General features: G+C 46.2%; 1 protein-coding gene across 3 annotated transcripts in view; it reads right to left on the reverse strand.

The window, feature by feature from the left end:
* Positions 1-26,933, reverse strand: part of LOC147526212 (zinc finger protein 462-like) — a 98,257-nt gene that overhangs the window by 37,295 nt on the left and 34,029 nt on the right. For all 3 annotated transcript variants that reach the window (XM_086630219.1, XM_086630218.1, XM_086630217.1), the window contains exons 6-8: positions 24,390-24,581; positions 13,187-13,448; positions 10,147-10,283 (exon numbers count right to left, since the gene is read on the reverse strand). In XM_086630219.1, the coding sequence (XP_086486345.1) occupies positions 10,147-10,283; positions 13,187-13,448; positions 24,390-24,581 (591 nt within the window). The remainder of the gene's footprint in view (positions 1-10,146; positions 10,284-13,186; positions 13,449-24,389; positions 24,582-26,933) is intronic.

Genomic DNA, 26,933 nt, shown 5'->3' on the forward strand with positions numbered 1-26,933 from the left:
AATCTCAATGGAGGAGAAGTGACATCATAGATGAGAGGATAACCACCAGATCTCTAAAAATGAGCGAGCTGCGAGATATTCGAAAAGATTATGGCCGTCTTAAAGGTGAGCCCATTGTCTCTTGGTTGCTCAGATGCTGGGACATGGGAGCCAATAGTCTGGAGTTAGATAGTAGTGAAGCTAGGCAGCTGGGAGCCCTTGCCATGGATGGAGGCATTGATAAAGCAATTGGAAGGCAGACACAAGTCCGCAGCCTCTGGAGACGACTCCTGGCAGCCATAAAGGAAAGGTACCCCTACAAGGACGAGGTGCCATGTAATGTAAGCAAGTGGACCAACATAGAAAAAGCTATTCAGTATCTGAGAGAACTGGCTGTGCGAGAGTTGATTTATCTTGACTCGAGAAGCGGACCAAGACTCGAAGATCCAGATGACGTCCGGTGCACACGACCAATGTGGCAGAAGATTATACGGAGTGCGCCAGCAGCATATTCCACCTCATTGGCAATAATGGACTTCGGGGACGATGAAGCACCACTATCCGTAGGTAATCTGGTCACCTACCTCCGACGATATGATGATAACACTTCTATACGAACCTGTGTTGCGGCTGTGGAAAAGCTGTCTGAAGAGGTCCGAGAATTAAGAGAAAAAGTAGATTTCCCACCACCCGAACGCTCTAGAATTTCAGCTGTCAGAACCAGGCGTTACCCTCCTCGAGAGAGACAAGAGAGACGGTACAGATCACGGGGTGAGCTGTGGTTCTACCTCCGTGATCATGGAGAAGACATGAGAAGGTGGGATGGAAAACCCACCTCCGCTTTAGAGGCCAGGGTACGCCAGTTGGGAGGAAGAACCAACAGGAGCAGAACTTTCTCCAGTTCCTCCAGGACGGCTGTTGCCCCAGTCTACAGTGAGCAGTCCACTAGTCAAAATGGGAGGGCTGATCCTCCTAGCCACCCTGACTCCAATCCTGCTGATTCCTCTGATGAATATGATAACAGGCATTAGAGGGGCCCTGCCTCCAGCCAGGTGGAGGAGAGGGATAATCGAGTTTACCGGACTGTGTGGATTCGGTGGCCTGGCACATCATGCCCCAGAAAGTATAAGGCTTTAGTGGATACTGGTGCCCAATGCACCTTGATACCGTCAAACTTTAGAGGGACAGAATCCATCTGTATTTCTGGAGTGACAGGGGGGTCTCAACAACTGACTGTGTTAGAGGCTGAAGTGAGTCTAACTGGAGAGCGGTGGCAAAAACACCCTATTGTAACTGGCCCAGAAGCACCGTGCATCCTTGGCATAGATTATCTTAAGAGAGGGTATTTCAAAGACCCAAAAGGGTATCGGTGGGCTTTTGGCATAGCTGCAGTAGAGACAGAAGAAGGCAGGCAGTTGTCTACTTTGCCTGGTCTTTCAACGGACCCTTCTGCTGTGGGGTTACTGAGGGTCGAAGAACAACAGGTGCCAATTGCTACTACAACAGTGCACCGACGGCAATATCGTACCAACCGAGACTCTCTAATTCCTATCCATAAGTTGATTCATCAGCTGGAGAGTCAAGGAGTCATCACAAAGACCCGCTCACCTTTTAACAGCCCTATATGGCCTGTACGTAAGTCCAATGGCGAGTGGAGGCTGACGGTAGACTATCGTGGCTTGAATGAAGTTACACCACCATTGAGTGCTGCCGTGCCAGATATGCTGGAACTTCAGTATGAATTGGAGTCAAAGGCAGCCAGGTGGTACGCTACAATTGATATCGCTAATGCGTTTTTCTCAATTCCTTTGGCACCGGAATGCAGGCCACAGTTTGCTTTCACTTGGAGGGGCATCCAGTATACCTGGAATCGACTGCCCCAGGGGTGGAAACACAGCCCTACTATTTGCCATGGACTGATCCAGACCACACTGGAACAGGGTGATGCCCCAGAACATTTGCAATACATTGATGACATCATTGTATGGGGCAACACAGCAGAAGAAGTTTTTGAGAAAGGTGAAAAGATAATCCAAATCCTTCTGAAAGCAGGCTTTGCCATAAAACAGAGTAAAGTCAAGGGACCTGCCCAGGAGATTCAGTTTTTGGGAATAAAATGGCAAGATGGGCGCCATCAGATTCCGATGGACGTGATTAATAAAATAACAGCTATGTCCCCACCAACCAACAAAAAGGAAGCCCAAGCTTTCTTAGGCATTGTGGGTTTCTGGCGAATGCATATTCCCGACTACAGCCAGATTGTAAAACCCCTCTACCAAATAACCCGAAAGAAGAATAATTTTGAATGGGGCCCAGAGCAAAAACAAGCCTTTGAAAAAATTAAACAAGAAATAGTCCATGCGGTAGCCCTGGGACCAGTCCGGACAGGACAAGATGTCAAAAACGTGCTCTACACTGCAGCTGGGGAGAATGGTCCCACCTGGAGTCTCTGGCAAAAAGCGCCAGGGGAGACGCGAGGTCGACCTCTTGGGTTTTGGAGTCGAGGATACAAAGGATCCGAAACCAAGTATACTCCAACTGAAAAAGAGATATTGGCAGCATATGAAGGAGTCCGAGCTGCTTCTGAAGTGATTGGTACGGAAGCACAGTTGCTCCTGGCACCCCGATTGCCAGTGCTCGGCTGGATGTTCAAAGGGAGCGTCCCGTCTACACACCACGCAACTGATGCCACATGGAGCAAGTGGATCGCGCTGATCACACAAAGAGCTCGGATAGGAAACCTCAATCGCCCAGGAATTTTGGAAGTGATCACTAACTGGGCTGAAGGTAAAGACTTTGGAATGTCACCAGAGGAGGAGGTGACACGTGCTGAGGAGGCTCCACCTTATAATGAACTATCAGACAATGAGAAGAAATACGCTCTGTTTACAGACGGATCCTGTCGCCTTGTAGGAAAACATCGAAAATGGAAAGCTGCTGTATGGAGTCCTACTCGACGGGTCGCAGAAGCTACCGAAGGAGAAGGCGAATCAAGCCAGTTCGCAGAGGTGAAAGCCATCCAACTGGCTTTAGACATCGCGGAACGAGAAAAGTGGCCAATGCTCTATCTCTATACCGACTCTTGGATGGTAGCAAATGCCCTGTGGGGATGGCTACGGCAATGGAAGCAGAGCAGCTGGCAACGCAGAGGTAAACCCATCTGGGCTGCCCCGTTGTGGAAAGACATTGCTGCTCGAGTAGAGAAGCTGATTGTGAAAGTACGACATGTAGATGCCCATGTACCCAAGAGTCGGGCCACAGAAGAACATGAAAACAATCAACAGGTGGATCAGGCCGCCAAGATTAAAGTGGCTCAAGTGGATCTGGACTGGCAACATAAAGGTGAAAAATTTCTAGCTCGTTGGGCCCATGATGCCTCAGGCCATCAAGGAAGGGACACCACATACAAATGGGCTCGCGATCGAGGGGTGGACCCAACTATGGACACTATTGCAGAGGTGATCCATGAATGTGAAACGTGTGCTGCAATCAAGCAAGCCAAGCGGTTGAAACCTCTTTGGTATGGAGGGCGTTGGTTGAAATATCAATATGGAGAGGCTTGGCAAATTGATTATATCACGCTTCCACAAACTCGCAGTGGCAAGCGTTACGTGCTTACAATGGTGGAAGCGACCACTGGATGGCTGGAAACCTATGCTGTGCCCCATGCCACCGCCCGGAACACTATCTTGGGCCTTGAAAAGCAAGTCTTGTGGCGACATGGCACCCCAGAAAGAATTGAGTCGGACAACGGGACTCATTTCCGTAACAATCTTATAGACACCTGGGCCAAAGAGCATGGCATCGAGTGGGTATATCACATCCCCTATCATGCACCAGCTTCTGGGAAGATTGAACGATATAATGGATTGCTAAAAACCACACTGAAAGCAATGGGTGGTGGAACCTTTAAACATCAGGATACGCATTTAGCAAAAGCCACCTGGTTAGTCAACACTAGAGGCTCTGCAAATCGAGCTGGTCCTGCGCAATCAGAACTTCTACGTACTGTAGAAGGAGATAAAGTCCCTGTAGTGCACATGAGGAATATACTCGGGAAGACAGTTTGGGTTATTCCTGCCTCGGGTAAAGGTAAACCCATTCGTGGGATTGCTTTTGCTCAGGGACCTGGGTGCACTTGGTGGGTGATGCAAAAGGACGGGGAAGTCCAATGTGTACCTCAAGGGGATTTGATGTTGGGTGAAAATAGATGATAAAATGAATTGAATTGTGTGATATTAATTGCTGAATAACCCTGTCCCTGCATACCATCATCGCTATGGTTGTCACATTGTACTAATGTCATTATATTAAGAATCATCCAGGTTAATGAAGAATGAACTTCGTCAGAATCAGAACTGATTCCAAACACCCAGCAACTTCCTTGAGATCAACATCTTCAACCTGCAGACAGCGGCTGGATACACCAACTACGAGCTCCAGGCGCCACACGCAACAAAGACTACATGTCATCCATTCTACCGACTGAGCGAATTCCACGTCATCTTTCCTGCCCTGAGAGACTCCTACAACAGATGAAAACACATTTTGGAGGGATGACCAATGGATTAAGGGAATAGTATATATGTAAGGTTTGAGCATGACGTGCATGGTATAGAATAAGGGGTGGATACTGTCCTAGTTTTAGCTGGGACAGAGGGGTTTTTTTTAACAGCTAGAAAAGCTCCATGTTTTGGTTTTACTCAGAGGCTCACTCTGAGAAGAACGCTGATAACAAGCTGCCAAGGACTTTTCAGTGTGCCGGAGTGCAGAAGCACGGTGGGATAAGGGGGGAGCATAGCTGGGACAAGGGGGACACGATTCCCCTTGTGATTTGTGGTGGAACTTAAGATTGAGGGCCAAACTGGCCAATTAGTATTCCATATCATGCAGCGTCATGCCCAGTATAAAAGCGAGGGTCAGACGGGAAGAAGGGCTTTTGCGCTTTGGCTTTTGCCGCTTTTGCTCTTTTGCGCTTGCTGTGTTTTTCGCTCTATTGCTTTTCTTTTTTTTTTTTTTTTTCCTTTCCTCTCTCTCTCCCAGTACTCCCACTCTCGGAGTACTATCTCTCCCTCTCTGCCCCTCTCTATTTCGGGGCCTCGCGTTTGTCCGGGATTTGCAGTTTTCGGGACGAGACGGGCTTCGCATACGAGGGGGTGGTGAGCACCTACATTGTATTAAATCATCTGTATTAAATCACTCTTATCTCAACCCACGGGTTTCACGTTTATCCTTTAATTCTCTCCCTCATTCCTGGGGGTGGGGGAGGGGGAGTGACCGGCTGTGTGTGGGGGGGACGGTTTAACCTAACCCACGACACCTTATCACTATTAGCTGCATGCTTAAAAGATACAAGAGAAGAGACATACATGCAGAGGAAATTAACTATGCACCTATCAAGCCACAAGGTCAAGTACTAAAATGAGGTGTTTGAGAACTTGGGGGAATTAAGTAATTTTTTTTTCCTGGGGTAGTGCTAAAATTTGCAAGAGCTAAGCTGATTGGCAATCACTGGATCTGGTTCTGACCTGTGGTTTAACTTCCTGGCTTGATCTTGGATCTCTGTCATCGCTGCAAATTTGCCTGATGTTCTGGACTCTTGGTAGAACCTGGCCATCATCTCTGGATCTGCCCTGCTTGCCTTGCTCAGGTACTGTGAAGCTGGACCCTGGCCAGCAAGGCTCCATCTCTACTGTCCGTGTTATCCTCTACTCCCTGGACCTTGGGGAGCAGCTGACCCTTGCTGCTCCATGACAGTAATGACTTAAAACTTAAAAGTGCATATATTCATGTCAGTGAGCTTTATCCAAACAATTAACTTAAAAATTCCAAAGTGATTTGAATTTAAAACATCATATTTAGCAAGGTGATACTCTAATAATCTCTGACCACTTTAATAGCTCTCATTACCCTCTCCCCCCATTCTCTATATTTGACTACTCATTTATACACTTATTGTATCTGAGCAACTGGCAAAATTGCAACAAATGGTGAGTCCTATCCAGTCCTATCATTTGCATTAAAGCCTTTATTCTATTTTACCTCCTCCAACACTCTAGTGAGTGTGTAATCATGTCATGTCCCTTCCTACTAGTTTTGTTTCAGCAGCACAAGGGCTCAAGGATGCTTTGTGTAACTGAAGCTACAGCTATACAAAAGAACAGATCCGGTGTCACATATTTGGGAGTAACCACTCCTGCTTCCTAGCATTTTGTCAGAAACAGCTCTGTAAAGCACGAACAATTGCTTGAACCCATGAAGTGCTACTCCATTGTTGCATCTCGACATTCTTAGCATTTTCTGTTTTTGCTAGAAGTTTGCCTAACTAGGCCCAGCAAGATCTCCCTCCAATCCCTAATATTCTGTGATTCAGAGTTATGGTGTTTGTCTTCCCAAGTATCCATTATGCAACCAGAATCCGTGCTTTCCTGGAAATAGTTAAACATTTCTCCGCCAATGGAAAGTAGTAAATGAATGTTTTATTTTGCTTTGCTTGCGCATGCAGCTTTTGCTTACCCCATTAAACTGTCTTTATCTCAACCCACAAGTTTTCTCACTTTTACCCTTATGATTCTCCCTCTCATCTGATTGTGGGGGAGTGAGCGAGCAGCTGTGTGGGACTCAGTTGCCCACTGGAGTTAGAATCATAGAATGGATTGCATTGGAAGGGACCTTCAAGATCATCCAGTTCCAACCTCCCTGCCATGGGCAGGGGCACTTTCCACTACACCAGGTTGCTCAAAGCCTTATCCACCCTGACATTGAACACTTCCAGGGATGGGGCATCCACAACTTCTCTGAGCAACCTGTTCCAGTGCCTCACCACCCTCAGAGGGAAGAATTTCTTTCTTATATCTAATCTAAATCTACCCTCTTTCAGATTAAATCCATTGCCCCTTGTCCTATCACTACATGCCCTTGTAAAAAGTCCCTCTCCAGCTTTCCTGTAGGCCCCCTTTAGGTAGTGGAAGGCTGCAATAAGATCATTCCGGAGCCTTCTCTTCTCCAGGCTGAACAGCCTCAACTGTCTCAGCCTGTCTTCATAGTAGAGGTGTTCCAGCCCTCAGATTATCTTCGTGGACCTCCTCTGGACTCACTCCAAGAGGTCCTTGTCCTTCTTCTCTTGGGAGCCCCAGAGCTGATCACAGCTAACCCACAACAGCAGGAGTCTCAGCCCAGAGTGTCAAAAAAGAAATTCCTTCCGAGCTTGCCTGTAGTTAATAGACTAGGAATCCCTAATCCTGCTTTTAGCTGAATTAAAAGGAGAAAAAAAAAAAAGGAGGGGGGATTCTTAGAGGAAAAAAATAGCCTGTAGCCTTCCTACAGGCTCTTTAGGAAGGATAGGCAGGGGAGAAAAGGAGGAGGAGTTGCCCTCTATGTCAATGACCAGCTGGAGTGCATGGAGCTGCACCTGGGGATGGATGAGGAGCCAACTGGCTTATGAGTCAGGATTAAAGGAAGGGCAGGGACAGGGGACATAGTAGTGGGGGTCTGCTACAGACCTCCTGACCAGGAGGACCGAGTGGATGAGGCCCTCTACAGATAGATAGGTGCAGCCTCATGTTCATGAACCCTGGTCCTCATGGGGGACTTCAGCCACCCAGATATCTGTTGGAGGGACAACACAGCAGGGCATAGGCAATCCAGGAGGTTCCTGGAATGCATGGATGATAACTTCCTTCTCCAAGTGGTAGAGGAACCAATGAGGAAAGGTGCTTTGCTGGACCTTGTTCTCACCAACAAAGAAGAGCTGGTAGGGAACGTGACACTCAAGGGCAGCTTTGGCTGCAGTGATCATGAAATGATGGAATTCAAGATTCTTAGGGAAGGAAGGAGGGTGCACAGCAAGCTCACTACCCTGGATTTCAGGAGAGCAGACTTTGGCCTCTTCAGGGATCTCCTTGGTAGAGTACAATGGGATGAAGCACTGGAGGGAAGAGGGGCACAAGAAAGCTGGACAATATTCAAGAATCCCCTCCTCCAAGCTCAGGAGCGGTGCATCCCAACAAAGAGAAAGTCAAGTAGGAACACCAGGAGGCCTGCATGGATGAACAAGGAGCTCCTGGACCAACTCGGACAGTAAAAGATCTACAGAAGGTAGAAGCAAGGACAGGTAGCCTGGGAAGAACACAAAGAAATTCTCCGAGCAACCAGAGATCAGGTTCGGAAAGCTAAAGCCCTGATAGAGTTAAATCTGGCCAGGGACATCAAGGGCAACAAGAAAAACTTTTATAGATATGTCAGTGATAAAAAGAGATCTAGGGAAAACGTACGGCCTCTCTGGAAGGAAACAGGGGACCTGGCTACCCAGGATATGGAGAAGGCTGAGATACTCAATGACTTCTTTGCCTTAGTCTTCACTGGCAAGAGCTCCAGTTGCACATTACCCAAGTCACAGATCAAGATCATGGAGCAGATCCTCCTGGCGACTATGCTAAGGCACATAGAAAATAAGGAGGTGATTGGTGACAGCCAACATGGCTTCACTAAGGGCAAATCCTGCCTGACTAATTTGGTGGCCTTCTATGATGAGGTTACAGCCTTGATGGATAAGGGAAGAGCAACTGACATAGTCTACCTGGACTTGTCCGAAACATTTTATACTGTCCCACATGACATCCTTGTCTCTAAACTGGAGAGACATGGGTTTAACGGATAGACCACTCGGTAGATAAGGAATTGGCTGGATGGTCGCTCTCAAAGAGTTGTGGTCAACGGTTCAATGTCCAAGTGGAGGCCACTGACGAGTGCTGTTCCTCAGGGGTCAGTACTGGGATCAGTGCTATTTAACATCTTTGTTGGTGACATGGACAGTGGGATCGAGTGCATCCTCAGCAAGTTTGCTGACGACACCAAGCTGTGTGGTGTTGTGGACACTCTGGAGGGAAGGGATGCCATCCAGAGGGACCTTGACAGGCTGGAGAGGTGGGCCTGTGAGAACCATATGAAGTTCAACAAGGCCAAGTGCAAGGTCCTGCATGTGGGTCAGGGCAATCCCAAGCACAAGTACAGGCTGAGTGGAGAATGGATTGAAAGCAGCCCTGAGGAAAAGGACTTGGGAGTGCTGGTGGATGAGAAGCTCAACATGAGCCGGCAATGTGCGCTGGCAGCCCAGAAAGCCAATCGTATCCTGGGCTGCATGTCAAGGGAGGTGATTCTGTCCCTCTGCTCTTCTCTTGTGAGACCCCACCTGGAATACTGTGTTCAGCTCTGGAGTCCCCAACACAAGAAGGATATGGAGCTGCTGGAGCGAGTCCAGAGGAAGGCCATGAAGATGATCTGAGGGCTGGAGCACCTCTGCTATGAAGACAAGCTGAGAGACTTGGGGCTGTTCAGCCTGGAGAAGAGAAGGCTCCGGGGTGATCTTATTGCAGCCTTCCAGTACCTAAAGGGAGCCTATGGGAAAGGTGGAGAGGGACTTTTTACAAGGGCATGTAGTGATAGGACAAGGGGCAATGGCTTTAAACTGAAAGAGGTTTAGATTAGGTATAAGGAAGAAATTCTTCACTCAGAGGGTGGTGAGGCACTGGAACAGGTTGCCCAGAGAATTTGTGGATGCCCCATCCCTGGAAGTGTTCAAGGCCAGGTTGGATGAGACTTTGGCCAACCTGGTGTAGTGGAGGGTTTCCCTGCCCACGGCAGGGGGGTTGGAACTAGATGATCTTTGAGGTCCCTTCCAACCCAAACCATTCTATGATTCTGTGAAAATAAACATTCTAATTTTTGTCTTGTTCCTAAGAACGGGCGAGGAAGATGTTTGAAGAGAGAAATTTCAAGCAAGCAGTTAAGGGATATTTTGAAGCCTCTAGAGTTAATTGATACGTCCTACTACAGTGTTTATGATAGGAAGCACTTTAGAAACACATACATAGGAAACAACCTTGGCCTAGGTCCTTGTTGTAAATTAGTCTAACTTTTGCTAAACAGATACTTGACAACTGTTGACCTCTCTAGAAGAAAAGTTTAAAAAGGATTTTACATCTACCCCACTTCTACATTGGTAAACTTTATATTTCAGAGAAAAGAAGTAAGATGTACTTGGGCCTGATCTATTCAACATAGCTGAGCTCACATACAGAGAAAAAACTTAATGGATCAATCTGAAAGAGTGGTGTTCTGTTCAGCATTCTCTTTGTCAGATATAGATATATACAGGGACATCTTTACCTTTGTGCAGAACTATATGATCAATCATGTTACATTTGTATTTGGTGTGATATAGGCAAAGAGGACAACGAAGGTCTTTGGGTCCTTCCTCAGGAACTGCCGAATGCCCAGCTTCCACGTGCATAGTAAAAGCAGATCTGTGAAATGGGAGGGAGATATGGAAGCAGTCAGAAGAGATGTGTATGGAACGCTCAAGTGTCACAGCTCTATTACAGAATTGTTGTATAGAATGGTACAGATACCACTCAGCCTTCTCTTCATGAAGCCACATGGCATTTCAGCAGGCCTGCTCACATGGATATCCCATGAGCACAGGCATTTGCAGGCTCATATCCCTAAGTAACTGAACACACATTCTGCACAAGATATGCTTTTGTAGTGATTGCTCTATAGTCACATTGCTATAGTTAAGATAGCAAAAGTATTTCCGACATTTGCGCTTGTTATTTGCGCGCCTTTAGCAGAGAGACATTTCAGCAAGTTGAGTAAAATCGTTTCAACTGTCCTAGACTTTGAAGGGTGAAAAAAATTTATTTCCAATGGTAAAAAAAAATAAATCCTCAACAACCTCTCTCTTTGTAGGACTAGCCACACAATAGCTACAATGTTCAGATTTGAGATATGGAATAGACTTGCACCTACAGTAAGTTTGACACCAAGTTGATAAGTTTGAAAGCCTCAGTTATGAGGACCTGAAAATGCAAGACTGAGAATACTCCACAAATGAGTAGTACTTTTGCACAACAAATCTCATACCATTAGCTGCATACTTAAAAGATACAAGAGACATACATGCAGAGGAAATTAATTACGCACCTATCAAGCCACAAGATCAAGTACTAAAATGAGGTGTTTGTAAACTTGGGGGAATTAGGTCTTTTTTTTTTTCCTGGAGTAGTGCTAAAATTTGCAAGAGCTAAGCTGCTAGTTGCATTAAATTACAGAATTTAAAGCCCCTTTGGAAGTTTTCGAAGTCTGTTAGCTTGAATGAAAAAACTTATTGGCTTTGGACCAATAACTGAGGTTTTATCAACTTCAATGGATGCTTTCATGTGTTTAATTCTCTATGGTGCAAGTTATACCATGCAACTGCCAAGGAGCTGAAGCAACAAAGCCTATTCCCTTATGGATGTATAACTTGAGGCTGCTCTTGTATGAGGTCTCTCATGTCTAATGTCAAACATGCAGCTGGACATGTACACAATACAATGGGTGAACAATTGGCTGAAGAGTCAGGCTCAAAGAGTTGTAGTAAATGAGGTAACATCTGGCTGGTGGCCAGTCACTAGTGGAGTTCCCCAGGGCTCAATTTTAGGGCCAGCTCTCCTCAGTGACCTGGACACGGGAGTTTTGTGCACACCAAGTAAGTTTGCCAATGATATTAAATTAGGAGGAATTGTTGATTCCTTCGAGGGTAGGGAGACCTTACAGAGAGATCTTGATAGGTTAGAGCACTGGACAATCACCAATCGTATGAAATTTAACAAGGACAAATGCCAGATTCTACACCTGGGACAGTGTAAACTTGCATGTATGTATAGACTGCAGAATAAGAGGCTGGATTGCAGCCCTGCAGAAAGGGATCTGGGGGTTTTGGTTGATGGCAAGCTCAATATGAGTCAACAATGTGCCCTGGTTGTCAAAAGGGCCAACCACATCCTGGGGTGTATTAAGCACAGTATAGCTAATCAGTCGAAAGAAGCGATTGTCCCACTACACTCAGCATTGGTGCAGCCTTACCTTGAGTACTGTGTGTAGTTTTGGGGTCCACAATATAAGAATAATATAAAAATATTAGAATGTGTCCAAAGAAGGGCAACAAAGATGGTAAAAGGACTAGAGAGCATGACTTATGAGGAGAGGCTGAGGATACTAGGTTTGTTCAGCTTAGAGGAGACTGAGGGGTGACCTCATTGCTGTCTACAACTTTCTCATGAGGGGGAGCGGAGAGGGAGGTGCTGATCTCTTCTTGCTGGTGTCTGGTGATGGGACAAGAGGGAATAGCTTAAAGCTGAGTCAGGGGAAGTTCAGATTGGATATTAGGAAAAAGTTCTTCACTGAGAGGGTTGTCAAGAACTGGAACAAGCTCCCCAGGGAAGCAGTCATGGCCCCAAGTCTGTCGGTATCCAAGAAGAGTTTGGACAATGCTCTTAGATATATGGTTTAACTTTTAGGTTGCTTTATGTGGAGTCAAGAGTTGGATTCAATGATCCTAGTGAGTCTCTTCCAACTCAGGATATTCTATGATTCCAATAGGAAAGGTTGAGCATAATTCTTCAACAGAACCTCTCTCCTTTACCCAACCACATTATTTCCACAAATCTCCTAAGGACATAATAGCTTTGAGACCTTGAATGTCAGCTAAGGGGACTATGAGGGTTCAAAATATCAGAAGGAAACTGAGAAACAGCACAATTGCATAAACCTTTTTTCCTTAGGGAACATGGCTAAACACACACAGACACACACCCCTAAAACTTTAAATTTTGCAATGTTTAATTTGATTTGCTGAAATGTTTCTATATGATATCAAGCACTTTGGAGTATGCTTTATATTTCAGCCAGAAAAATTGCAGGGGGGGACATGGGGCAGTGAGGATTATGAGAGCTTTCTTCATAGAGGGAATCGAAATTCTATAACCTACCTAGAACATTTGACTGCCCCATGCTTCATGCTAATTGTTCCAAAAATATGCCTTATTTTTGGAGAGAAGATTCCTCATACTTGATGGTAAGGGCCAGCTTCTAATTATAAATTGTGAGGGAGGGGAAAAAACCCACTCCTTGTACTATTTATTGTAGTGAGTACAACCTACTGCAAGTGTTTCTTATGCTTTTCTCTTCAGTAGATGGTACAGGCTGTTGTAGGAATGAAGAAAAAGAATTACATGGATGCTGCTTTGATCTGGTACGGCATTTCCCTGGTCACCATTGGTCGTGTTTCTCTTAGCTACAGCCAGTTCTCACAAAGATTTCAGAAGTCTTTTGAAGTGCTAAAAAAATCCTACTAGAAGTTCAGTTTGTTTTGCACAATACTTACTTAAAGCCTGTATAAAAGGAACAATCTTTGCACTTGAAGAGTTTCTTCCCTCCGTGCTTGTCACGGTAATGACGTCGAATGCTCTGTATGTAACCTGAGGAGAATTCACAAAATTGACAGTTAAGGATAGCTTCTGTTTTTTCCACTCCTGCAGCACTCCCAGAAAGTGGGATTCGGCTGACGTTATTGTTCCTGGCCAGAACTGCAGACTGGTAGTGGTTCAACTGTTGCTGAACATCAGGAGGTTCCGAGTATGAAGAGTCTATAAAGAAAGAAAGAGAGAAGTTGTCATTCCAGGTGGGTCAATGAAATTTAAAGATTCCAGGCCTGCTCCAGCAGGCAGCCTTCTGAAGAGATAAGAGGATTACAATTTCTTCATCTAACCTTATTTGTATTCTAGGATGTAAAACGTGGTCAGCTCAGATTAGGCTTTTTAAATCTGATATGGAGAGGGATAAATATATGAGAGTAACCTATTAAAAACAGAAAGAAAAAGGAAATGGATACAATGTTTCCCTCCCCCTTATACAACCCAACAGAAGGCTCTCACAACATTTTAATGACATTTAAAAAAATACAGACTAGATATGTTTCAGCACACAAACTGAAAACTAGAATACTTTAATAAAAAAAAAGGGAGAGGAGTCTTGGAAGTTTTCTAATACATTGATTTGAATGTGGAAGTTAAGAATTCAGCTACTTTGTCCTATATAATCCACAACTGCCCATGAATGGTACAAATGAAAGCAGACAAAGCACAGAAGAATTTCAGTGTGTGGAAAAATAACCAAGATGGGGGGAATGGAAGAACACTGCTCTTCAAAGTTCAGCTCACAAGCTGTTCTCTGATTTGGCTTCCTCAGTGCAAAAGGTGGCATGCATACAAGCAATGCATGAGAGAGACCCTGTGGATACTAAAAAGCTAGAAGCAGAAATTTTCCAGCTACTGCAGCGTCCTGTGAAAGTTCTTTTTCCCATGCAGGCTAGCTGAGAAACAGTTTGAGGTTTTTGTAAACTAAGACTTTATCTTGCACCTGTAGCTTGTTATGCAGTCTTGTTTATGGCACACTGGGAAAGTTGTTTTGAAATGGATGTTGTAGCATTTAGCCAATCACTCTGGGAGGTGGATGGTCAAGCGGCCAATTGCCTTGGCCATCCTTGTGAACCATGTTATATATACGGATTTGTAATTAATTAAAGGCTGGTTGGCATTGTCATTCTCTCCTGGACCTGAATTCTGTGTCGTTATTCTCTCCGTCCCCGGCACGACAGCGACATTTGGTGACCCCGACGTGATACAACCGCAACTGAATTTAGAAGGTACGTGCTTCCCCCGAGGCTCTGGGGACGGAACTCTAGACTGAAAAGATGGGGCAAAGCTCCGCGAAAGAAAGCACGATATTTTCTGCCTTCAAAAATGTGATAACAATCGCGGGAGCTGACATAAGTGATGAAGCTCTCTGTGAATTGCTAAATTGGGCAGCAGAACATGAGTTTGTAGCTGATCCTAACACTGCCCTTAACCCAGAAGCTTGGGAACTGTTAAGGGATAAGTTAATTCAGGAGTCCGTGTTTGGAGATAAGAGTGTACTCGACCTGCTACGTACGTGGTGGTCGCTATATGGTATAATGCGGAAGTGGACAGCAGGAAGAGAAGGAAAAGAATTACCGGGCTCTGACGGATCTGCGGGTGAAGGTTCTGAAGGGGACGATGAGTTATTTGAGGGATCACTGACCCCGGACAGCATGGGCAGCGTACCCCCCGCGTCTCCGCTGCCCTCGGGGACCGAGAGACTCGCGGGGACTGCGTGGAGATCCTACCCCTCCCCGCGAGATTATGTTCCGCCTAACTATCCTTCTCCACGCGATTTTGTGATGCCGGAATACCCCTCTCCAGTGGAACAGTTAGCAAAACTAACCGGACAAAGCAAAGCGTTGGAGCGTCCCCCACCCTCCGCCCCAGCGGCCCCCCCCGTCCTCCTCCGCACTACGGCCGCCTGTACAGCCAGTCACTTCAGTTACTACAGCGGGATCTGTCCTTCCTACTGTGAAATATGTTCCTTTGATTCGTGTCAATATGGTGGTAAGGAGCGGGGTGTGCCTATTTAAGAGAAGTGATTATCTTAGTTTAAGATCTCTGTGAAATGCAAAAACATAAACTTGCGAAATTCCTCATGATGCTGCTGACCGCCAGAGTGATACACAGGATGCTCTGGCACTGCAGGGCAAAGAGCTCTGGTGACAGTTCATCGTGATGCAAAACGAGATAAAAGGAAATGGTGAAAAGGTAGAAAAGGATGGAGAGCATAGATGCTGGGAAACTCTCTTCAGGTGGTCACCTTCAGCTCCAGGATTTTTCAGTCATTTAAAATATCCTGTGACAATACTGTTAATAGCTGCAGCTGCTTTAATATTGCTACTGACACTGTTGTACATATGGGTTTGGTGTGTATATTTTCAGTGCACAAAGTGTTATATCAATCGGGAAACTTATGCAAGTAAAAGGATTTACTTGATCTAATAAAAGGGGGGGGGCTGACAGGGAATATAGAAATACTAACAAAATCACATAAGAAGGTATATATTAGTTATTGTTTAAATATTAAATACTAACAAGTTAATTGTTTAAACACTCAATACTAACTGCTACACTAACTGCTGTATGAATTATTGCTTGCCTTAATTAAAGTGTGAAGTCTCAGTCCCTGCTGGCTGCCCAGGGAGGAGGTTGGTGAGAGAGATAAGACAGATGCCAGCAAAGTCGTAACTCAGGACCCACACATCTGTAGGGAGGAAGGGAGACAAAAACTAGCCTATGTGGGCAAGATAAGGACTAACAAGAACTACAACCAGATGTCCACTCAAGGACGGACCAGGCTGGAACCGGTTGGTTCTGCAAACGCAGCCAAATCGGGAATTTAGAGAAGAGGTGAAAAGTGCACAGTGAGGAAGACTTACGGCCTTCATCCTGAAGACCCCTGCCCACGTGAGGAAGACCTCCGGCCTTCATCCTGAACACCCAGGCCCACGACCATCAGGAGGCGTGTCGAGGAGGAGCCTGAGGCGGATCCTAAGGCGGGGACTATAGAAATGATCTCATGGGAAAAAACTGACCTTTTTGGGGGGGCTATGAATATGTTTGTATAAATACAAGAAAAACTGCCACGGCGGGTGTGCGTCTTGGTGGAGCGGAGACTCCCGGCGCACCCAGCGCTGTTTGCTTGCTTTTATTCGCTTAATAAATTGTAAACTTTGATTGGAGTTCTGTTTGGGACTCACTCATTTATCACACTACGGCTCCGCCATTGCCGCAGTCAGGCACGGCAGCCGGGGTTCTACCGCAACCGGGAGGGGCAGGAGGTATCATGGCAGCGTCGGCTCCGGCGCCTTTGTGTCCCACGCCAGCATCCGGGCATTTCCCGGCGCAGCCGCCGATGGCGGATTTCTCGGCACACCAGCGTACGGCGCTTTTGCGAGAAATATTACAGCAACTAGTGGTGCTGACGGAGGCGGTGAGGCAGGCACCGAGCGCGGCGCCGTCAGCCCCCCCCCGGCGGCGGCCCCGGAAGTGGCGCCTGCACGGACAGTGATGCCGCCGCAAGCCGCAGCGCCCCAAGCTGCATTGCCGTGCGTAGCTCCGCAACCGGCCACAGCCTCCGCCGCTACACCGCCCGCTGGCCCGGCGCCTGTGCCCTGCCAGCCTTCCTCATCCGTGAGGCCCGACGAGGCAAGCAGTGTTACTGCGGACTCGCTTACTACACTGCGGGAAACGGTGGCAGTGGTCAGACGCCGGCAACCAGTAACGCAGCTGGCCTACAACCGTCCTCGGACGCTTCCCGAATGTAGTGTGACTGTGCGTCCAAAAAATTCAAAACAGTTTTGGGAAGCGGTCAAGAGGCGGGCTCTGGAGGTTGGGGACTGGGATTTAATAGAGAAAGTCGGGATGCCTGAATATGAAAAGGGACCTGAGCGGGTTTTTATAGTGCCTCAAAGTGCTGTGCAGGTAGATCAAGGTGGTAGTGAACCCACAGAGGGTATCATCCAAGCCTTTCCTGTACAGAAAGCTCTTCCTAACTGTCCTGGTTTTAGCTGGGACCAGGATTAGCTCTTCTTTTTAGCAGCTAGAAGAGCTCCGTGTTTTGGTTTTACTCAGAGGCTCGCTCTGAGAAGAACGCTGATAGTGCTCTGATGTTTATAGTTGGCACTGAGGTCTCAAGGACTTTCTCAGTCTGCTGGGTTCTTGCCAGTGTGCAGGAGCACAGCAGGATAAGGGGGGAGCATAGCTGGGACAAGGGGTTCACGACTCTCCTTACGATTTGTACCTGAACTTAAGACTGAGGGCCAAATTGGCCAATTAGTATTCCATATCATGCAGCGTCATGCCCAGTATAAAAGTGAGGGTCAGCCGGAAAGAAGGGCTTTTGCCCTTCCGGGACTCTCACTTTCGGGTGCTCAGAGTGTTTTCTCTCTCTTTCGCTCTCTGTTTCGGGGCCTCCCGAGTATCGAGTTTTATCTGTTTCGGGATTGCAGTTTCGGGACGAGACGGGCCTCGGTCAAGGGGTGGTGAGCAATTACACTGTACATCACTCGTTTGCATATGTTTATCCTTGTACATATCTGTATATATATATATTGGTAGCAGTAGTAGTAAATTGTTCTTATCTCAACCCTCGGGTCTCTTTTCTTTTTCCTCTTTGATTCTCTTCCTCATCCCTGAGGTGTGGGAGGGTGAGAGGGGACTGTGTAGGGTATAGTTGCCGGAGCAGCCTAACCCACCACACTAACTCAGGTCAGTCTGACAAACATGAAGTTATCGCTTGGAGAGTGGTCCAAGATTTGCAATCCAAAGTGGCACAATATGGGCTAGGGTCTCCTGAAGTCATGCAGATTATTAGAGTGCTGAATACTGAGCTGCTCTCTCCATGTGACATTAAGCATTTAGGTCAGGTATTATTTCTACCTGTATAATATACAGTTTTTGAGGCCAATTGGAGAAGGATGGCTGAAAAAAGCTGCAGCTGGGAATATGCAACTGCCTCCAACTGATCCTAGATATGGAGTTCCAGCAGATGCTCTACTGGGAGCTAATGCCTTTTCTGATCCTGATGCTCAAGCTACCTGGCATCCTCAGGTCCTTGAGCAGGCTCAGAAGATTGGTATGGGAGCCCTATTAAAAGGCATGGACATGGCTGCTCCTAAAACACGATATGTGAAAATAGCTCAGGGGCAGAAAGAGCACTTTTATCTTTTGTGGAAAAGATTGCTGCAGCCCTCGAGAAGCAGGTCGAAGATGAGACCTTGAGGCAGCTGTTGTGCAGACAACTAGCGAGAGATAATGCCAATGATGAGTGTAGAAAGATCATAGATGCTTTGCCAGGGGAACCCACACTAACAGACGTGGTTGAAGCCTGTTCCAAGGTGGGATCTGAGAATACTAAGTCTCCTCTGGCTGCAGTTCTGCAGCCTATTCAATTAAATTCTGATCATGGACTGAAAAGGCAACCTAAGGTTGAGAGCAAGCAGAAACAGATTAGACAAAAGAAGAAAAATAAGGAGAACAGGGGAGCTGCTCGCTGCAAGAGATGCGATAGGCCAGGTCATTTTGCAAAATACTGTGAATCTACGTACCATGCCAATGGTCGACTACATACACTCAGAAAATACACTCAGAAATACAATACACTCAGAAAACTCGACCAGGAGCGCAAAGGGGATGTGCACTCAGACACAAATACTTCCCCAGGGCATGACACCAACACAGGCCAGTTCAGCCAGCTTAGACCCAGCACCCAGGGATCAGCCGGAGTGGATGTGCACACCGCAGCAACAGTCATCTTAGAATCCTGTCATGTTTATAAGGTTCCCTTGGATGCATTTGGGCCCCTAGGACAGGGACTGAGTGCATTGCTGGTGGGAAGATCTAGTGTCACCACTCAAGGGATCTTTGTACACCTAGGAGTTATTGATGCTGACTTTACAGGCCAGATTTGTGCCATGGTTTCCACACCCGCCCCCCTGTCACTATTCCGGAGAAGACTCAAATTGCTCAACTTGTGCCTTTCAAGTCGTGTGTTCCCAGGACAGAACAAAGAAGTCGTGGAGATGGTAGCTTTGGATCTACGGGACTTCCGCAGGTCTTCTGGAGCGCAGACATCTCTAGCCAAAAGCCGCAGATGACGTGTACCCTAATCCTACCAAATGCCCAGCCGTCCAAGATTCAGCTCTGAGGTTTGATCGACACGGGCGCTGACGTGACAATCATCTCCTTCTCTGCGTGGCCTCCTACGTGGCCTTTAGCCCCTGTGGGATCAGCCATTGCAGGGTTGGGGGGAACCACACAGAGCTATTTAAGCGAACGACCTGTGGTGGTGAAAAATGCAGAGGGGCAAACAGCTACAGTTCGGCCCTATGTCACTGCAGCTCCACTTAACCTCTGGGGGCGGGATGTATTGGCAGCTTGGGGGGTACAGATTGGGACAAATTTTTGTTGGGGGCCACTGTGCTGAAGGGCACAGAGTATCCTGCGCTGCCCTTGCGGTGGCTAGTAAGCAAATCCATCTGGCAACCCCAGTGGCCCCTACCAAAAGAGAAACTAGTCGCCCTTCATCAGTTGGTTCAGGAACAATTACAACAGGGACACCTTGAGCCTTCCACTAGTCCCTGGAATAGTCCTGTTTTTGTAATTAAGAAAAAATCCGGAAAATGGAGACTGTTGCAGGATCTCCGGAAAATCAATGCAGTGATGGAAAGTATGGAGGCATTGCAGCCTGGTATGCCCTCACCCACCATGATTCCAGCAGGGTGGGAAATCCTGATCATTGATTTGAAGGATTGCTTTTTCACTATTCCTTTACATCCTGATGATAAGCCAAAATTTGCCTTTACTGTGCCTGCAGTTAACAATGCCAAACCTGCGAAGAGATATCAATGGAAGGTTCTACCTCAGGGCATGAAGAACAGCCCGACTATCTGCCAATGGTATGTCGCTCAAGCTTTGTCTGGAATCATAGAATCATAGAATGGTTAGGGTTGGAAGGGACCTTAAAGATCATCTAGTTCCAACCCCCCTGCCATGGGCAGAGAAATCCTCCACTACACCAGGTTGCCCAAAGCCTCATCCAACCTGGCCTTGAACACTTCCAGGGATGGGGCATCTACAACTTCTCTGGGCAACCTGTTCCAGTGCCTCACCACCCTCTGAGTGAAAAATTTCTTCCTTATATCCAATCTAAATCTCCCCTCTTTCAGTTTAAATCCATTGCCCCATGTCCTATCACTACACACCCTTGTAAAAAGTCCCTCTCCAGCTTTCCTGTAGGCCCCCTTTAAGTACTGGAAGGCTGCTATAAGATCACCCTGGAGCCTTCTATTCTCCAGGCTGAACAGTCCTAACTCTCTCAGCCTGTCTTCATAGCAGAGGTGTTCCAGCCCTTGGATCATCTTCGTGGCCCTCCTCTGGACCCGCTCCAGCAGCTCCATATCCTTCTTGTGCTGGTGTTACCCAACAATAAAGGGGTTAAAGTTTTTGTGTAAAAGTTTCATGAAGGGTTTAGTCGGGAGTAGGTGATTTACGCATACCTAAAGAAACTAACAAGATGACCATCCTGTCCTTACAGGAGGACGATCACTTCCCTAGTCCTGCTGGCCACACTGTTTCTGATAAAAGCCAGGATGCTATTGGCCTTCTTGGCCACCTGGGCACACTGCCGGCTCATATTCAGCCGACTGTCAACCAACACCCCCAGGTCCTTTTCCACCAGGCAGCTTTCCAGCCACTCTTCCCCAAGCCTGTAGCGTTGCATGGGGGTGTTGTGACCCAAGTGCAGGACTCGGCACAGCCTCGTTGAACCTCATACAGTTGGCCTCAGCCCATTGATCCAGCCTATCCAGATCCCTCTGTAGAGCCTTTCTACCCTCAAGCAGATCAATGCTCCTGCCCAACTTGGCGTTGTCTGCAAACTTACTGAAGGTGCACTCGATCCCTTTGTCCAGATCATTGATAAAGCTATTAAACAGAACTGGCCCCAATACTGAGCCCTGGGGAATTACCGCTTGTGACTGGCCACCAACTGGATTTAACTCCATTCACCACCACTCTTTGGCCTGGCCATCTAGCCAGTTTTTATCCAGCAAAGAGTACGTCCATCTAAGCCATGAGCAGCCAGTTTCTCCAGGAGAATGCTGTGGGAAACGGTGTCCCAGGCTTCACTAAAGTCCAGGTAGACAACATCCACAGCCTTTCCCTCAGCCACTAAGTGGGTCACCTTGTCATAGAAGGAGATCAGGTTAGTCAAGCAGGACCTGCCTTTCATAAACCCACGCTGACTAGGCCTGATCGCCTGGTTGTCCTGTACATGCCATGAGATGGCACTCAAGATGATCTGCCCCGTAACCTTCCCTAGCACCGAGGTCCGACTGACAGTCCTGTACTTCCCTGGATCGTCCTTCCGGCCCTTGTTGTAGATGGGCATCACATTTGCTAACCTCCAGTCTACCTGGGATCTCCCCAATTAGCCAGAGCTGCTGATAAATGATGGAAAGGGGCTTGGTGAGCACTTCCGCCAGCTCCCTCAGCACCCTTGGGTGGATCCCATTGGGCCCCATAGACTCGTGTGTGTCTAAGTGGTGTAGCAGGTCACTAATTATTTTCCCTTGAATTATGGGGGCTTCGTTCTGCTCCCCGCCCCTATCTTCCAGTTCAGGTGGCTGGGTACCCTGAGAATAACTGGTCTTACTATTAAAGACTGAGGCAAAGAAGGCATTAAGTACCTCAGCCTTTTCCTCAGCCTTTGTCACTATGTTTCTTCCCACATCCAATAAAAGATGGAGATTCTCTTTAGCCCTCCTTTTGATGCAAATGTATTTATAGAAACATTTTTTATTGTCTTCTATGACAGTAGCCAGATTAAGGTCTAGTTGGGCTTTGGCCCTTCTATTTTCCTCCCTGCATAACCTAATGACATCCTTGTAGTCCTCCTGAGTGGCCTGCCCCTTCTTCCAAAGATCATAAACTCTCTTTCTTTCCTGAGTTCCAGTCAAAGCTCTCTGTTCATCCAGGCTGGTCGTCTTCCCTGCTGACTCATCTTTTGGCACATAGGGATGGCCTGCTCCTGCTCCTTTTAAGATTTCCTTCTTGAAGAATGTCCAGTCTTCCTGGACTCCTTTGCCCTTCAGGACTGCCTCCCAAGGGAGACTCTGTCGACCAGGCTCCTAAACAGGCCCAAGTCTGCCCTCCAGAAGTCCAAGGTACCCCTCTCATTACTTCTCCGAGAATCAAAAACTCTATCATTTCATGATCGCTGTGCCCAAGACGGCCTCCAACCATCACATCACCCACAAGTCCTTCTGCTTGCAAACAACAGGTCCAGCAGGGCGTCTTCCCTAGTTGGCTCGCTCACCAGCTGTGTCAGGAAGTTATCTTCCACGTGCTCCAGGAACCTCCTAGACTGTTTCCTCTCCACTGTATTGTATTTCCAGCAGACATCTGGTAAGTTGAAGTCCCCCACGAGAACAAGGGCTAGCGATCGTGAGACTTCTCCCAGCTGCTTATAGGATATTTCAACTGCCTCTTCATCCTGGTTGGGTGGTCTATAACAGACTCCCACAGCGATATCTGCCTTGTTGGCCTTTCCCCTGATTCTTATCCATACACACTCGACCCTTTCATCACCATCGTCAAGCTCTAGACAGTCAAAACATTCCTTAACATACAGGGCTACCCCCCACCTCTCCTTCCTTGCCTATCCCTTTTGAAGAGTTTATAGCCATCCATTGCAGCACTCCAGTTATTTGAGTCGTCCCACCATGTTTCTGTGATGGCAACTATATCAGTTTTCCTGCTGCGCAATGACTTCCAACTCCTCCTGTTTGTTGCTCATGCACTTCAGTCGACTTCCTTCAGGGCATATCCACTTGTTGTGGTGTGGTCCTCTCCATGGGCTGCTGTTTGGATATCTGCTCCACCTTGGACCTCCCAGGGCTGCAGGGGGACTACCTGCTTCACCATGGTCTTTACCACAGGCTGCAGGGGAATCTCTTCTCTGGTGTCTGCAGCACCTCCTCCCCCTCCTTCTTCACTGACCTTGGTGTGTCTGCAATGTTGTTTCACATTTTTCACACTTCTCTCTCACAGCTGTTGCGCAGTGTTTTTTATCCTTTCCTAAATATGTTATCACAGAGGCATCACCAGCATCGCTGATGGGCTCAGCATTGCGTCCGTTTTGGAGTCAGTTGGAACTGATTCTATCTGGCACAGGATCAGCCCCTGGTCTCTTCTCACAGAAGCCACTCCTGCAGCACCTCTCTACCAAAACCTTGCCATGTAATCAAAATACATTTTCCTACAGTTCTTCAGCTAATCTGCCCAAAATATAGTTACTTTTATGCTGAGCACAATACTCTTTTTCAAAGTCACAGCTGTTCTGCCATTTTCTTCCTTTGTAACAGCAACTCCAGGCCAGTATGGCATTGTTTCCTACAGCCTGCTTTGTCCACTGCTGCTTTTCCTCACAATATATATGATCCATGTGGAGTGCAGTATGTTCCCCTTCTCCTGGCATCTGCAGTGTCTCCATTCACTGTCATCCATTTAAAGTAAGAACATTGCATGCTAAGAGTCTGCTGCCAGGCATGCAAGTGGATGACCAGTTTCTATCGATCAAGTTTCAATCCTGTATTCTCATAATTTGTTGCACAAGCAATAAAACTCTGTAGCCTAAATACAAGGCAAAACTTAAAAATAAGCCATCTGTCTTTATTTCAAACATCGTGATCTGTGTACACACCCATTTCCATCAAAAGCATAAAATAGTAAGCTGCCTAGCTATTCCCTCTACTTTTTACACTTAATCTTTAGTGGCTTCACTAAACTGCTCTGCTAGCAAGATAAAGGGGTGTTTTTCAGAAGTGCAAATGGAATTAGATGCTCTCTTTCCCACTGACTTTTAATGGGAATTCTGCCTATGTTGTAAATCTTTGCTGAAAAGTCAGATCAACTTGACTTATTCCAAAGGTCAACCATTGGCAGTATAAGCTGGTAAAGAATAAACTGGTGAGATTTGACTGCAGGTCAAGTACTAGAACACCACTTTATTCTTGCTTTTCATGCAACTTAGGATTTTTCTTAATTGCTGCCTTAATTTTTTTTTAAATAAAAATATTAAGTAGCATTTTAAAGAAATTCTTGCTCTGAGGCACCTCTTACCATTAGAGTCCTCCACCTCTTCAGCAGAAGTGTGGTTCTTGGAGGTGTGGTAGCCAAGTGAGGCTGAGAGGCTGACAACACGGGGTCTTGGTAGTGTCAGTGCTTTCCCATGCACTCTCAAGGAATGCTCTTTCAACTGGCTGATTGTCATGGTGGAAAATGTGCAGGAAGAACATTTGTAGGCATGTTCACCTGGGTGAGCAAAATACAGGCAAGTCATCAGCTCACAAAAGAAACAAAATGGTATCCCCATCCTTTTCCTGCTGAACTCAACAGTAAAATTTCTATGGCCTCCTTCAGTGTGAGACTTATTCCAAAGAGAACAAACTATGTGCATCTCCCTGTTGAAACAGTCTGGAGTCTGCAGGTACAGACACCTGCTTTGGGATCAAAGTTTTGCTTTCTGACATCTCTAGATCCTTGTTAAATGACTGATGCCAGAAAACAAAGACCAGACTCTTAGAATGCCTGTGTTGCATGGTATAAAAAGAAAACAGAACCTTAGATGAAAATAGAGCCACTTGACTAGAGCATTTCCAAATTTCTTTGGGAGGAAATCAAGGATGGATTTCTCTGTGTTTTTCCATGCAACACATCCAGAATCATTACTAAAGAAACCAGGAGGAAAATATAAAATGTTAACTAAGGTTCTTAAAAAAAACCCACAACCCAAAATTAACAAACAAACAAACAAACCAACAAACCAACCATCCACTGTCTCCGCTTGCACTTAATTTGAGGATCCCATTTTCCTTATATGAAACCTGCCTCCAGGCAGGAATGAGCTCCATAGAAGTAGTAATCAAGTCAAGGTTGGTTTACTACAAGAAATGGACATGGCAATGCCAAAAGTAGTACATATTTATAGAACTATGGGAAAGTATATTATGGAAAAATATTAAAAGAAGTTAAAGAAGAGAAATAATGAACAGTAGCGAATTTGGTTCCAAATACATTCCAAGTCATAAAGACAGAATATAATAGGAAACAAATTCCCAAGATAAGATTTGTTCTGTGTTAAGCGTGGAGGCACCTGAAAGAAAAAGTAAAATGTCCAATGTAAGTGATGTGATGTGCTATGTGTGACAAGTAATTGTCCTGGAAGTGCCACTTCCAGGTAAAAGGGCTACACTGACGACATTCAAGTTGTACATAAAATGACAAAGCTAATGCAAGAGTGAAATATTCATGAGCACTAATGGAAGGATAAGAGCTCTGGTTATGAAAGAGGCAGAAAAATGTTTTCCATTTCTCAACAAATTTAACAAGGTTCGAGAATAGAATGGTTTCAAACATTAAAAATAAGTGAACAAAAAGAGAACAAGAGAAAAAAAAAGTATCACAGCCACTCATGACAAGTACATAAAGAGATTAACAACCATTCCACATGAAAATACCCCTCCTTCCAAAAAAAATCCTATGCTAATCACAGGGACAAAATACAGGCTCTTAGAAACCCACATTGGTGTATCTGAGAAAGACCAGAGTCTGAAATAGTGAAACAAAATGCCACACATGGTTTCTTTTCAAATTACATTCTGTACCTGAATATTATTGCCACAGAGGTATCATTGGTTTACAAAGATAATGATTCTCATAAAGCATGTATGATGGACTGATTAATGCAAAAGGATGAACTAAAGATAAAAAGATATAACCCTGCCCAATTTGCGAAATAGAAGCAATTCCTGGCAGGCACCAGTTGACTTTTAACATAAAATCACAATAAGAAATTAAAGAAAACTGAAGACTACTACAAATTAAGAAATTAGAAGACTGCTAGTAACTATATTCCCTATTTGCCAATAACACTTCAGGTGGACAGCACCGTGCAAAAATGTGCTTGGTTTCAGAGGCAAAATCATAGTTTTCATTAGTGTGAATCCACAGAAAAGTTAGGAAATTTTCTACTGCTACTTTTGCATCTCATAATTATTATTTCGAAATATATAAATAAGTGTATCATTACATTTTTCCGTGGGACTGTCTGAACACCTGAGATGTATCCAAAGCATTGTGTCCCAGATGATTTAGACTCTGGGCAAAAAATCTAGGTTACAGTCCGTCCAGGTTTCAGCTGGGAAAGTTAGCTCTTCTTTTTAGCAGCAAGAAGAGCTCTGTGTTTTGGTTTTAGTTTGGGACTCGTTATGAGAAGAATGTTGATAACAAATTGATGTTTATACTTGGCACTGAGGCCTCAAGGACTTATCAGCTTGCCAGGTTCTTGCCAGTGTGCAGGAGCACAACAGGCTGTGGAGGAGCATGGAGCTGCACCTGGGGATGGATGAGGAGCCAACTGAGAGCTTATGAGTCAGGATTAAAGGAAGGGCAGGGACAGGGGACATAGTAGTGGAGATCTGCTACAGATCACCTGACCAGGAGGACCGAGTGGATGAGGCCCTCTACAGACAGATAGGAGCTGCCTCACGTTCACGAGCCCTGGTCCTCATGGGGGACTTCAACCACTCCAATATCTATTGGAAGGACAACACAGCAGGGCATAGGCAATCCAGGAGGTTCCTGGAATGCATTGATGATAACTTC

This window comes from Tauraco erythrolophus, chromosome W, assembly GCF_009769465.1.
Source record: "Tauraco erythrolophus isolate bTauEry1 chromosome W, bTauEry1.pri, whole genome shotgun sequence".
Classification (NCBI taxonomy): Eukaryota; Metazoa; Chordata; class Aves; order Musophagiformes; family Musophagidae; genus Tauraco; species Tauraco erythrolophus.